We start from the raw sequence: 15,309 nt of genomic DNA on the forward strand, positions 1-15,309 counted from the left end.
CAGTTGTGAAAAGCATAGGTGTCAAATAACTAAACCAATGTTGAATGTAAATATCAATTCTACTATCACCTCTGTATCATGAAATGGTGTTTCTCTAGCTATTGTTCCCTAAAATAGCAGGAGAAAAAAAGGCTTACCATCTCTTTCAGTGTAATATGCTTGCTTTCAACTCATGAGTTGAAAAGAATTGTGAATAAAAGAATTGCTCACAACAGACAAGTATCTACATGCAGTGTTGCCACTTCAGGACTTACCTCAAAAAGGTGTAAATAAAAGTGGCCTAGCCACTACTTCATGCCCATCCCACCACCAGTCAGTGCCAAGGGAAACTGATTTAGTAAGAACTAGAATTTACTTTCAAGAGCTTCATCAGCTTGCTTTGCTTGTGTACTTGGTTTTCTAACGTGAAGATTAGTGAATTCATTCTCTGAAAAGTAACAAGTCATGTGAGCATTTTGTCTTCACCATATAATTCAGTATTAATTGAATTTGTATGAATCTACATGTACTTGCTATTTTTTAGGCCATTTGTAAACTGATCATATGCTAATCTTCATAGAATTACCTGTGAAGAACAGTTTCTGTATAGTTTATTTTTCATTTCCTATCAACTAAGGGTCAATTCCTATCATTAATTGGTTAGATTTGGGGGGTTTTGTTTTTGCTCTTTTTGGTTTTGCTTTGTTTTTGGTAGTTCACCAATATAGCACAAAAGCTCTTAAGGGAAAGAAATTAATCGGTAACAGAGGAAACTATTGGACCGTGTTTACTGGTGTAATCAGGAATGGGGACACACTGAGAAGAGTTTAATGCATGTTGCAGGAAAGTCAGAAAAGAAAAAAGACTAAAAGTAATACCTGTGAAGTAAGATTAAATAAAGGGCTTAAAGTTATTTAGTCAGAAATGAGATACGATGTAATGTCTTTATATATACAAAGATTTATTACAGAATATAATGACTAATTGTTGTTCATCTCTGCTGAAATCTAAAAAAAGTTCAAGGGTAGAAATATAAATGATATAGATTTAACGAATACTTAGAAGGATAGCCTAAAGGTTGATGGGCAGACATTAGAATGCTTGTGATGGGACACATCTCTTGGGAAGAGGAAAGAGCTTTAAATGTAGCAGTCTTCTCTGTCATGAATGATGACAAGTCCTGCTTTAAGGCAGAGGGCTGGACTAGTTGGCTTCCATAGGGCCCTTCCAAACCTGTAATTCTCTGTGTCACTTCTGTTGCTAGCCTTCAGAAGCTGGGAGTCAACTAGACATAGCAAATACCTGCCCTTCCAGGAGCTCCAAAAGTGCTACAGGAGGCAGTGCCAGCAGCAGCACGACAGCACCTACTACAATTGAAGACTTCATTCAAAGGTGAGTCAGGTCACCGTGGACCCAGGCACTTCCCTTTCCTCCGGCTTTCACTGGCTCTGGGCATAGGATCCCTGGAGGATCGGCGATCCTCCAGATCCCAGAGGACACCCTTCCCAGCCGTCAATATAACCTTTGACAGAGGGAGGAACAAGGGATGGCTTGTTAGCTGGTGCTGGGTGGGAGGGGCTCGCCACCTAGACGCGCTCAAAGAGAGATGAGTTGCGCCAACAGCCAGGTCCCTTTCTCACCATCCTGCTGGCCACCCGGACCCATGTGCTCCCAGAGCGCGCTGGGCGCTCAACACTCGGAGCGATTGTCCCTGTGCGCTCGGTCTCTTCCAGGCACCCGATTCCAGCGGGAGGTAGCATGGGATGATGCTTTGGCCCTTGTGCCTTCCCCAGTCTCCAGCATCCGGAGGCGCCCTAGCCGGCTCCACCGCAGCCACTGCCAGAGAGAGAGAGAGGAAAAAAAGGGATGGGGGTTGGAAAGGCTCGGTGGAGGGAGGTGGGGAGGGAAGGACCGAAGGGGGAGGGAACCGCTCTCCTTTGCAGTGCCTCCGCCTCTTCTCTCTCGCCAGCGGCGACTGGGGTTCTCCCTCCACACCGTCCCCCAGTTCCTCGGCCCCTTCTCCGCCCACCCTCCCGCCAGAGCGTGCAGAAAGGGAACCGGAGCCCGAGCGCGGCTGAGGGCGCCGTGGGAGGCGGCCGTGGGTGTGTGCGTGTGTTTGAAGGACGCCACCTCTCGCTCCTGCGTTCTCAGGCAGTGACTGGCGGCGGGGCTTCTCGCTCCGGCAACGGTGGCGACCGCGGCGGCGGCTTCCGGAGTCCCACCGCGAAGATGCTGAAAGTCACGGTGCCCTCGTGCTCCGCCTCGTCCTGCTCTTCGGTCACGGCCAGTGTGGCCCCGGGGGCCGGGAGCCTCGTCCCAGATTACTGGATCGACGGCTCCAACAGGGATGCTTTGAGCGATTTCTTCGAGGTGGAGTCGGAGCTGGGACGGTAAGGCGGAGGGGGCGGGGTGGCGAGCTGGGGCGTTGGGGGGCGCCCTGGACCTGGTGGAGCCGGGCGCCCTGTGCGCGGGCTCCGGCTTCTGGGGAAGCCCGCGGCGCGCAGCGGGCGCTCTCCCTCTCGCAGCGACAGCTCCCGAGGATGCGGGAGCCGGCCTCCCTGCCCTTCGGTTTCTACCCACTCTGGGAGAGAGCTCAGCACCATGCAAGTGCGAGTCGGGTCTCCCCGGGAGCGCCCAGGCCGGTGCAGCTGCTAGCAGCAGCCCGACTCTCTCCCACTCTCCCTCCTCCTCACCGGCTGCCACTTCCCTTGCGTGACAGCTCCCACCGCACGTGGGCCCTGCTTTCCCAACTGGTGTCTTTGCTCACGATTATAGCTTGCCAGAGGGTCCTGTTTGTCTAGTTATTTTTTGGGTTGGGGGGCGGAGGGAGCCTCTCCAAATCATGACAGAATTATTAAATTAGATTCTTTCTCTTTCCCCTCATCAAGCTCTTCAAAGCAAGTGGCACTAGAAATTAAACTTAAACACTAGCTTCCCTGCAGAGTCTGCTCAGGAGTGAAGGGGAAATGAATCATTTAAGAGAGTTCAAGGCAGAATAATGAACTAGTGTGGCTTTAAAGAAAAAGCAGCACATGGGGTGGTAATTAGTGAGAAGAGTTCTGCGGCTCTTCTTTCATGTGCTGGAGTGATTTGTTTAAATTATGTATGCAGAAAACCACCTCCCTGGGGTTGTAGAAATGTTCCTCACCCCTTCTCTGAAGATCCAAACAGGTAGTGGTTTTGCCATGTGAATGATGCCATATGTTCTCATATTTTTATCCATTGAAAAATATTTTTCCCTTCCTTCTCTTTTCCTTTTTTCCTTTCTGCTATCCATAGGTAAGGGACTTCTTTTCAACACTCATTTTAGAACCAGGCCCTTTATTATAGGGAATCTAAAGATGTAATTTCAGCGTTTAACAAGTTGAAGCTTCTGTACTTACTATTTCTTTGCAATTTTATTTTCCATTCTTTTTTTGCTGGAAACAGTTTAGCTAACAGCCATTTTCTTTTTTATGTCATTGGAGACTACAGTGTGGGATTCTGGATGTTGGTTCCTAGTGGGACTATGTAAGGGCCACTTTCCCCCTCCGAATTGCCACTACTATTAATGGCTCACTGAGTGCAGAAGGTGTGGAAGAAAAGCAAAACTTCTGAATGAAAATTTAGGAATTGCCACTGTTTTAAAATGTTTCAGAATATTTGAGCATTGAATAATGCATACATAAACATCCTGTTCTTGTCAAGTTTTTCAATGTTCATCTGAAGATCTGCTGTAGTATGCATTCCCTAGTAGGTTGAAAATGAAATATCTCCTTCTGTAAGGTTTGAAGCCTACATAATTGTATGATGAGCTGCAGTGGAACAGTGTAAACTTCTGACTAAAGTGATAATCTACTTAAAATTGGTGAGTTTTAGAAACTGCCACCTAGTAGAGGAAGTGCCTGATGGTGCTCCAGGGACTGTCTCAACACCAAATCTAACTGCTTTCTGAGTAACGTTTACCTTAGATGCTTCTAATTGGCTATGACTTACCATCAGCACACGTTATCTTTGTGATTAAGCTTTGCCCTCAGGAAGCTCAAGAAATTTCCTTTAATGTAAGGAATGGGAAAATGGGTAGAAAAATAAATAAACTACAAATTGTGTATATATACAAGATGGTAGACTTCATAGGGAAAACCTAAGGAAGTTGGAGTTTGTTATACTTTTTAAAACAGATTGTTATATTTTGTACTAAATTTTGGAGCGTGACTATAAATCAATTACATATTGCTAAGACTCTCACTCTGCTAGCTAATCATTTGATTACCATGAAAATCACAGAATTAAAATATTTTGAGAAGAGATTTAAAATTGTTACTTCTGTCCTCTTTTTCAGTGTTCATGTATATTAGGTAAGTTCTCTGTAGATGGCAGAATTGGTGAGGTGCATACTTACTCCATTTGGTTGAGACTTTGAGAAATATTATCACTTCATGGTCAAAGTTGTTTTTTTTCAACACAATAAACCTAAAACATAAAGCAACTCTGTTACAAATATAATTAGTAAGAATCTATAAAGCCAGAGAATGCAACAGAATTATAATTGTAGATATTGACTGAGTGACAAGTTTTCTTCCTCACAAGTGATAAAGTTGAGGCTCAGTCAACTGGTTTCAAATCTTTACCTCTTTACTCCCAGTCTTGGGCCAAGTCTGCCTGCCAGTGGTGACTCTAAAGCCAAAATATTTAATTCATTAGTAACGCAGTTGTTATTAAGAGAAATGCCCCTTGTGTTGTGTGGTGCCATTGTGGTTAGTTCCAGGATGTAGACAGTTCCCTCCAGATCAAGTATAGATTAAGTTATAGAGTAATCTATTACAATTACATGTTGTAAGCTAGTGACTCCTGAATTCAAGAAAATTGGACAAATGACCATTAGGGCAACATAACTTGAGGATGTATTTGGGGATTTCAGGGAACAAAATTCCCAAGGCTGTAACCACTTGAATCCCCTGGATGGTACTGACAGCACCAATCCACATATAGCCATTCAGACCAGGGTAGATGTGATAGCTTTCTTTTTTCAGGATGAGGGTGAGGCAGGAGCTGAAGCAGGGGCTGAAGCAGGGGCCGAAGGGTGTTGAAAGGAATTATCTAAGACTTTCAGGCAAACTATTTTCCCAAAAACCACATTTGAAAATACTACTATGTTTATAAAATTTGTTTAAAAGTTTACAAAAATCAAGTTTACAACAAATACAATTCTACTCAAAAAAATGAATTGGCCGTGATCCTGTTCAGGACTCCATATCGTCAAGAGTGGTTGGTCCTTTGCCCAGTGATTTGAGAAATTGGTGTTTTAAAGGTTTTTCCAAGGGAGAAGGGAGCCTCCCTCTGGTCCAGATTCTGCCGGGTGGTTTGGCAAACAGAGGGACAGGATTTGGCCTGGGCTGCTCTGTGGTGATGACTTGGCCCTGTGCATCCAAACTCATGTTCTGTTTTCAGTTATTTCTCACCTTTTGTTTCTGTCTGTTGTATGAGATTGAAAGAATGTTTGTAACAAAATCAGATGTATTCCCACACACACACAAGTTCAGGGAAGCAAATGAAAGATAATTAGGACAAGAGAATAAGAGTGTGAAAATCACAGAATTAAATTATTTTGAGAAATACTTAGGTTTGCTCTCTTTTTCAGCGTAGAAATTGAGTTTTTGGAATCTTTTCTTTTTTAATTTCCATTACATTTCACTATAGTTTCTTTAGGCTAATGACTTTCAGTACCTGCCCACCACCCAACTTGATTCACAATTTTAAAAAAATTTATATAGCAACCCAATTTAAGCATAATTATATAGGATCCCTTGCTATGTGTGTTCTTGCTCAGGAAACAAATTTAGTGAGTCATATGTGTATATAAAATGGAAAAAAAAGCTTCATAAAACAATGTTTATTCTTATTACCAGCAGTGTACTCTAATATTTCCTATTCTGTGCTGTTTGATTTTATTCTAGTTCCTTAAAAATATTGGTTGAACCTACGTGATTTCACATCCCACTAGTAGGTTGTGATTCAGTTTGAAAAGTACTGTTTTAGGCCGTAAATCTGTGTATGCCAGATTAAAGTATAAGTATGAGTATCTTCCTTTCGAAAGATGCCATGCAGACCAATTGGTAACATTGAGTAGTGTCCAATTGCATAGCTCTGTAAAGAAAAATCCCCCTGTCTTTCCTTCCAACATTATTGGGTTTCCCTTTTCAAACACTATTGGAAAAACTCTGGTTTCTCCACGAGGCCTGCTGAGTGGAGTGTATTCTGGACTGGCTGAGCAGTTCAGGAGGCTGGACCAGGAGCACCTTCACTGTGGAGTGGAGGAATCCAGAGGCCTGAGCAGGGCTGTAGTCCACTCGGTAACACGTAACTTTGTTCCCAGGTAATGGTCAGCAAATGCTTCCTGTAAGGAAGCAGCAAAGTGTGCATTTTCTGAAAGGAGGGCTCCAACCTGTACTCCTGGCTGGGGAGGAATCGGATCCTCTCTTTTCCCTTTTCCCTTCCTTCCTTTTGTTCAAGTCCGTTCCTGAGCCATTCTTAGCCAGTGCTTCTTGGGCTCTTGGTCTGTCCCTCACACTGTCCTTTAGGGCCCCACAGCCTATCCAGCGTATCCCCACAGCTGGCTATGGATCTCCTGCCACACACACTGCACTTGGTATCTTTAAGCTCTTTTGGGGATGATGTTGGTTTTTTTTTTTTTATCTCACTAGGAAATTAAAGTATACCTGTTCAGTCCCTCTCTTGTTCTCTGTGCACCTGATTCTTTTCTCAGGGAGTTGACTCAGTAGCAAGGTGGGATTGCAATTGGAAGAACAGAAATGGGCTGCACAGGCTCTTCGCACCAACACTGATTACAAGTTCTGCAAGGCAGGGTCTGTAGATTTGGCTGGTTCACTCTTGTGTGCTCATTGCTTGGCATAGTGCTCAGTACTCAGCAGGTGCTCAACAAATGATCTTGAAGAATGAATGATAACAAAGTGGGCCAGGCACTGTGGGTCCTGATGTGATGATCTCAGTTCTAAGGACCCCAAGGAAAGGGAAATCTGGTGACCTGTTTGACGTGTGTGGCCATGATCTTAATCTCACTCAGCACTGGTTTCCTTTCTTGGAAGTATTGATAACTGCCACCTCTGTAGCTTGTTGGTATTGAAAATACTGCTTTTCTGTTGGCAGAGTGCCTTGTGGCTCTGAAATGAAAGGGATTCCGTTTCACCTTTGCTATCATTTTACCACAGGCATGTCAGAATTAGGAGTTAAATCAACTTGAATTTAAAAGCATGAAATGCCTCCAAGCTATGCCAACCACTAAAGTTAATACATAGTAAATGCTAAATTTGAAAATACTCTCATTGTAAAGAGCCTTAAAGTCAAGTGAAGATTATGATAGGATCATTACTTTAAGAATGCACTATTTTTCCATGTTTAAATACTGTTGCAAGGGTAAAAATAACTCCTAATTTGGAAAAAAAAAATGACACAGGTGCTATCAGCTTCTAAGTTGTTCTGGTGAACTCTACTTGAAAAAAAAGAAAAAAAGGAAAGAAAGAGAACGAAAACACTAACCACAAAATAGCTTCAAAGACCTTTCTTGTAAATGCTTTACCCTCAGACACATCTGTGTGGATTATGTGTTTGCAATAATACTTTCGAGAATAAAGTACTGAGTGGTAGCCAAGCGAACTGTTTCAACTACTAATTGTTATGTTGTTTTATGTTAATGATTTTTTTTTGCTAGCTTAAAAAGTAGTTCTCTTTAGACTCCCTTTCATGAAAGCTAACATCTAATAAAAAATACTGAATTTGTAAAATTTCAAGGTCAGGTTTATTCTGAAAAATATATTATTTGAGTCAATGAGCCATATAGTTCAAGCCAAAGAATAACTTTACATGAAGTCAATAGCAGCTAGAATCAAAGTTTTACTCAAATTGTATTAATCTTTACCTTAATTATTTTTAAAAACCTATTTGATAGTGCAGGAAAATCTGAAAATTTCATAACTCCAATGGTTTAATTAGGAAGTTAGATCTAAATATTGATGGCATAGTATTAGCATATAAAGGACATGTACTCTTCAGTGCGGTCTATTTTTAAAATTCTAATTGCTAATGGAGGGCAGTGGCTGTGTGGGTGATGTAAAATAATGAAAGGTTTGGGTGGGAGATTTTCCTCAGCAATCTTATCAGTGGCAGATCAAATCAGGACAGAGTGCTGCATAGAGGATGATTTATAACGATGGGCAAAGGGTAGTACCTGTAAAGCTTGCTCTTTCTCTTAGAGCAGTTTCTCAACTGTGGCACTGTAGACATTTGGGGCCAGATAATTCTTTGATGTGGGGCTGTCCTGTGCATTGTAAGATGTGTAGCAGTGTCCCTGGCCTCTGCCCACTAGATGCCAGTAGCAATCCTCCCCCAGCCACCCCACCCCCACCAATTGTGACTACCAAAAATGTCTCTAGACATTATCAAGTGTCACCCCCTCCTCTGTTGAGAACCACTGTCTCAGAAGCTTGAAGCTAGTCTTTTACATGATTTTCTTTTAGTTATGTAGATGGTTAACAAGGAGTTTGATGGAATAAAGTCATTTGGCTTTATTGATTATCTGCTACAACCAAATGTTTCTGACATTTTTATGTATTACCGTTGATTTCTGTTGTGTATGCATACCATCTGTGCTATAATTTGCTTAATATTTTTGTTTAAATCACCTCATTTTTGTTAACCTAAATTTATTTACTGAGAATACTTATTTTCATTAAATTGAAAACCAGTATTCATCCCATAAATAGAGGCAATAAGAACAAAGCATTTTTACTAAATCATAGCTAGAAATGCTTGCCTCCAGAAGGCTCCAAGCCTGAGAATTGTTTTCTCTTTGTTAAAAAGGGAGAATATCAAAGATTAGCAAAGTTAAAACCATAGTGGCACAAATTGAGGTTTTCTTCTTGATGTAATCAGATGATTGAAAATAATTGAAAAGAGAATGATGCTGTCATTTTTTGATTCCTTGTTATTTAATTCCATGTCTTCATGCCACTTAATGTCCTCTCTGTTACAGGTCTGATCCTTTGAATAACTATGAGCTAGGCAATTTATGGTGTAGGGGGCAGGGTGAGGGGGATAGAGAATGAATGAATATGATAAATAAAACACTACTTGGCCTCCACATGTATAGTTTACTTGTAAGGCACCAACGATTAATGTAATATGAGATAAATAAATAAATAAAACTAATACCAGATGGAGATAATGAGAATTACAGCAGTCTTTACACCAGAGTGAAAATTCTGACGGGAAGATTGGTAGGGGTAGATCTTGAATTTTGGCAGGATTTTAACAAGGTAGAGCTTTGGTGAAGAGCATTACAGATGGAAAATACATTCTAAAGAAAAAGGCAAAAAAAAAACCTGGCAGAAGAATGTGGGGTGTATATTTTATTTTGCAGACTTTACAAAGCATGAACATTGTAATGACAGATAAGGTTGGGAGGGTAAGTTGATTAGCAGACCAAAGAAAGCCTGTAAAAAAAAAAAATGACTGAGTTTGTATCAACCGAAAAACAAAATTATAGATAAAGAGAAAGAAACCATTATGAGAGCAAAAGGTGCCTATAGAAGCAGCTTTGTCTTGGGCTAAAGATGTGGGACTCAGAACTTGCCACTAACTCACAATGTAGATAAGTGAGGGGGGTGGGTAAGAGAGAACTTACCATGTTGGTTGAAAAAAAAGAAAGAAAAAAGGAACCCTCCCGCACTCTAGACTAGAATAAAAAGGGGAAGTGTGGGATTGAGGGGATTAAGATCAGTTACCTACACTGGGTAAAGAGCCTGTAAAGGGATAGACAGTAACTATTTTAGGTTTTGTGGGCCACAGATCTCTGTGGCAACTCTCACCTCTGATGATTGAGTGAAAACAGCCATAGACAACACAGAAACCAATGCACATGGCTGTGTTCCAATCGAACTTTATGACAGTAAAATTTCAATTTCATATAATTTTCACATCACATCCTTTTGATTTTTAAAATGTAAAAACTCTTCTTGAGTTGTGGACTGTTCAAAAATAAGTGACTGCTGTATTAGGCCCTTGGCCAGAGGTTTGCTGACCCCTGACCTAGATCAGTCAAGGGAAGCTTCTACTCCTCCTCAGTTATACGAGAATTTCAGGTTGAAATGATCTCAAGACTTCATTTATTCAAGGAATTACCTTTAATCTCCCTTTTAACATGTCAACCTGATATTAGCTTTTCCTGTAGGCACAGGCTTTAAATGAATTCTCATCTTTTTTCTACATCTGTTGAAACTATATCAGTTGCAGTTCTTAACCTACGTAGCACGTTGGCTAGCTCCAATCATCATTCATGTTTTTGAAAATGAAGTAGCTTTATTTGAAGGGTGTTTAAGTTAAATTTCCATACCATGATCAGCATTCACATTCAAGGAATTTTGGAGGGTCATTTGTTTTGTGTGTAATAATTAGATTTCAAGTTGCTCATTCTTCTATTATATTTGAAGTAGCAGTCACTATAAAGTAATATGCTAAATAATCAATAAAGATTTGCTTCTAATTAGTAAAATTTAATTAATTCATTTTTCTGTTTACTAATATATTATCTGCATGTTGAATAATCCTTCTATATGCCATACACATATAACAGGTGGACTAATTAAGGTCCTTTAAGTTGAGACTGTTTAAATAAGCATTTTTTTTACGAAAAGTTATTCTTTCTTAGTTTGAATAGAGTTTAGAGTTAACTAAAGCAGTCACTCATATCTTAACTACAGCAGAAGTCTCCAAAGTGGGATGTTCATATCCAGGGGGTGCATAATATAATGGGATGCGAGAAGAACATTTTTTTTTCTAATTTTTGCTTTTTTAAAATGTTTTGAAAAGAACATTACATATTGGTTCAATAGCATATGTATTGCATTTATAGGTACGTAAGTATACACAATTTGGGAGCATGTGCTCAAAACATTTTATTTGATGATTACTGGATCAAAGAATGGTAGTTCTAAGTGGTTACTGAATAAGTTTTTTACTTATATCTAAATACTAACATTTTGCTATATGAAAATGATTTTAAAGCAAATACATAGATCAAAATGCAAACAAAGAAATCATACTGCAAGGTGTGACTTTGTGCAGAAAGGGGAAGTGGGCACATATGTGCACTTGTTATGCATTTTAAGACTACCCGATGAAAGATTTTGATAAGAACGTAACTGCCATTGTAACCAAAAAAGTCATATGGCAGAGTAAAGAAAAAGAGAAAAGGAATACAGTTTGCCCATCAAGCAGAGGGTTAAATGAATTTTGTTTTTCGTTGTTGTTGAACCCAAAATTCATAGGCAAGAACCTCAATTTCGAAATACCTAACTTACTTCATGGTAAATTTTGTCAGCTGCTGGCTTAAGCAGGTGACTGCATTTGCCTGAAGTGTTTGGTGGGCAGGGGTTGGAGAGTTGTGAGCATTATTGCCAGGATGCTGAGTTTAACTTGGTTAACAAATGCATTGTCATCAGTTAGTTACTTCTTAAGTCATGCTTCAGGGTGATATGGTTGAAAAATTCACCAAAATTTTGGTGCAAAAATATTTTTTTAAAAAACTGGACTAGAGATAGCACTCTGTTTAGAATGGTCTGCTAAAAAAGTGATACATGTGACATGCTCTTAACTGTTTTCTTTACTAGTCTGTGGTAGCATTCTTCGTTAAAAGTGTACTTTATTTGATTTGTCATGATTATAGACAGAATTTGACAAATATTACAAACCAGAACAAAGAAGAGTAGGGGATAGCAAATCTGTAGTTATGTTTACACATTTATTGTTACTTATAATGCAGTATTTGAATGATTTCTTCCCACTTTCAGTCTTCATGGACTGTTTAGTAGGGACTTTTGCTTGCATTGCACAGAATCTTGTACTTTTAATATTTTTAAATTTATTTATTTATTTATTTTTAATTTTTGACTGCATTGGGTCTTTGTTGCTGCTCGCGGGCTTTCTCTAGTTGTGGCGAGCAGGGGCTACTCTTCATTGTGGTGTGTGGGCTTCTCATTGTGGTGGCTTCTCTTGTTGTGGAGCACGGGCTCTAGTCATGGGCTTCAGTAGTCGTGGCTTTGTTGCTACGCGGCACGTGGGATCTTCCCAGACCAGGGATCGAACCTGTGTCCCCTGCATTGGCAGGTGGATTCTTAATCAATGAGCCACCAGGGAAGTCCCTCTTGTACTTTTCAGCTTGGTCTGCCTTACTTCTTGTACTGTCTTGAAGGGATAGTTAGTGACTCTTTAACTTAGTGACAACCATCCATGTGGGACTTTCACAGATGTACAAAATTGTTCTTTAGTTGTGACAACTAGTCAGTCCAAGTGTTATCTTTAACAGGATATAAATGCACTGCTACCTATTCATTCAAGTGAATCTTATCTATTTTTTCAAAGCTCCCTGTTAGGGCAAGCACTGAGGAAATAAGACTATGTTATTAAATGTAACAAAATTCAAATTATATAATTCAGTAAATCAGCCTGGCCTAGAGTGTTCAGTCATAATAGGCCAATGAAGATTTCTTGTGTGATTGGAAACATTTTTAGTGGTTCCTTTGGGACTCTGAGTCCTTCCTCTCCTTTTTCCCTCAGTGTGAACACATAAGGTAATAAAAATGTTCAGTGAAGTAAACTTGTGAGTTCTGAGTGTAACCTGTATTTAGAAGCAAATTAAACACATAATAATAAACAGAGCTTGTCATATGTATGTATGCCACATCAGCAGAGTGGAAGCCTGAGGAAATTGTCAGGATAATTCACAGCAAATGGTACAGTTCTTTCAAATCTTGAGGTACTGAGGAAATGGAATGTCAGGACTGAGCTGAGGGCCCCAGGGAGCAGATGAGGTTCTGGCCCAGGCCAGGAGGGGGCAGCAGAGCTCCAGTCCCGGCTTGAGCTGGCAGGTGGTGGAGGGGAGTGATGCTCAGGGAGCCGCAGCCCAAGGGGACAGTTGGGCAAGGCAGCTACTCAGGAAAGCTTTGAGGCTGGGGCAGCAAGTAGGGCATTCTGGACAGTTGAGAGTGGCGATGAAGGAGGACTGCTGAGCCAGGCAGGTGCTAAGCCAGGAGCTGAGCTAGAAGGTGCAGGGTGCAGGCAGGAAAACAAGAAGGATAAAATTGCTGCTTGATGGCTGGGTCCCTTTGGGCATAACACTAGACCTCACTAAGCCTCATTTCTAAAATGAAGATTTGTGGTAGTATATCCACCACAACGTTGCTCTGACAATGAAATTAGATTGCATATGTAAAAACACTTAGCTCCATGGTTGGCACTTAAGCTTAATATCATGCCCCAGACAGGACACGAGGTGGAAGGTAGGGGATGATGATTCCAAATTAGGTAGCAACAGGGAAAAAACCTTAGTCCAACTTCCTTGGGTCTTTTAGCATTCTGACCCCAACTTGCCTGCCAGCCTTGTTCCCCACCACTTCTAATTACCACCATGGAGTGTTTACCAGGAACTTGGTGTTGAGATTTTCCTCTTTTTTTAATATGCGTTGCTAACTATTTCAATAATACAACAAGGTGATCAACACAAGCATCATTTTTCAGATGAGGAGCCTGAAGCTCAGAAAGGTCAAGCAGCTTGTCCAAGGAGAGCAGAACTGGTATTCAAGACCAGGTTGTCAGACTACGGTGCTCCTCTCTTACCTGCCATCCTCAAGGGACCCCTCATGGTCCTCATATCTCCATGGTGTTGTGTGTGAAACTCTCCTGGCCTGAAACTCCCTTTTCCTTCTAATTCCTCCAGGAGAGTCACCCTGCCCCCTAAGCCGAAGGTTTCTCCTGCCTCCCGGCTCTCATACTATATCACACATTTATTGTCTTACAGGTAAATGCTTTGTGGCCTTCACCACCAGAGCATCTGTTCCTCAGACAGAGGAACCCCAAATCTTATCCATCTTTTGTCCCCACTACTAAGCCCATTCTCCAGCTTACCAGCTGCCCTCCATAAGTGCTTAATAAGTGTTTGTGGAATAGCGAGTGAATGAATAAATATTAGAAGAATTAGATGAACAACTGCAGGAAAATGAGCACACTCTTAAATCTCTCTTCAGGATGTTTTTCCTACGCATATCCTCTGCTAAACCAGCACACTGTGAAATTACTTATTCAATGTCTTTGTCCTTCTCTTTAGAATGTAAGCCTCTGTGGGCAGGACCTCTGTCTCTTTGTTCATTACTGTGTCCCCAGACCTATTGCAATGCCTGGTGTGTAGTGAGCACTCATTAAATATTTGTTGAGTAAATGAGTCAGTTGTACCAGCAGGGCATCTGCAATTGAAAGTCCTTTGTAATGCTAGGGGCTCTGGTCTTTTATCAGGCTGCTCTGTCTTAAAGAGCCCCCCATGTCTGAATGAACTGGGAATAGTGTGACCTTCTGTGATTAGATCATCTTTGTTGAAGGTACTCTCTAGCCACAAGCATCTGTGCATCTATGTTTTCTTCCAGTTGAATTCTCTGGATGATTACCTTAGTTCTTTACTGAGTGTTCAGGAGACAGAGCAGCTTTTGGAGTAAGTAGGGTTCTAAGCTCCAAAGGCTTTGTAAATGTGTTGGAGGCTCCTTGAATAATTTTTTTCTTATTTTATACTTTTTAAATGCCTAATCTCTTTTTTAGAGACATGTACTCATTATTATATTTGCTCATTTTTACTTCTGTAAGATGATATGGAAAAAATCTGAACTATCTTTTTGGCCAGCCCAATAATTATTCTGGAAAATGTGTATGTCCCCATCTCTATTTTTGATGACAGAGGCCAGGGAAGTATGGTGAAAGAAAGATTGTGTATAGGAGAGAGGGGGGCAGAGATGGAGCTGAGGGATGGAAGGAAGGTCACTCCTCACCTAGGGCTATTTTTTGTTTTCTGAGTTAGCTACACCTCAACCCACAAGCACCTCTCCGTCCCTACCTGACTTCTCCGTTACCGTTGTCCCACAAGAGCCCAGGTCCATTTCATTTTCCTTGTATCTCCCCTTGTTATGGTCTAATGCTTGTGTCCCCACTGTGGATTTTTATGTTGAAGGCCTGACCCCCAATGTGATGGTATTTGGAGAAGGAGCCTTTGAGAGGTGGTTAGGGTTAGAATAAGTCATGAGGGTAGGGGCCCTAATGATGGGATCTGTGCCCTCGTAAGAAGAGAGACGGGAGAGCATACTCTCTCTCCCTCTGCCATATGAGGACACAGCAAGAGGTTAGCTGTCTGCAAGCCAGGAAGAGAGCTCTCACCAGAACCTGACCTGGTGTTGGCACCCTGATCTTGAACTTCCAGCCTCCAGAACTGTGAGAAATAAATGTCTATTGTTTAAGTCC

At 41.2% G+C, this 15,309-nt stretch overlaps 1 protein-coding gene across 1 annotated transcript in view; it reads left to right on the top strand.

The window, feature by feature from the left end:
* The first annotated feature begins 2,193 nt into the window (after positions 1–2,193).
* CAMK4 (calcium/calmodulin dependent protein kinase IV) overlaps positions 2,194–15,309 on the top strand; it is a 207,551-nt gene continuing 194,435 nt past the window's right edge. The window contains exon 1 of the mRNA XM_024123297.1: positions 2,194–2,369. Coding sequence (XP_023979065.1) covers positions 2,209–2,369 — 161 coding nt within the window. The 5' untranslated portion in view covers positions 2,194–2,208. The remainder of the gene's footprint in view (positions 2,370–15,309) is intronic.

The sequence above is a fragment of the Physeter macrocephalus genome, chromosome 8 (assembly GCF_002837175.3).
Source record: "Physeter macrocephalus isolate SW-GA chromosome 8, ASM283717v5, whole genome shotgun sequence".
NCBI lineage: Eukaryota > Metazoa > Chordata > Mammalia > Artiodactyla > Physeteridae > Physeter > Physeter macrocephalus.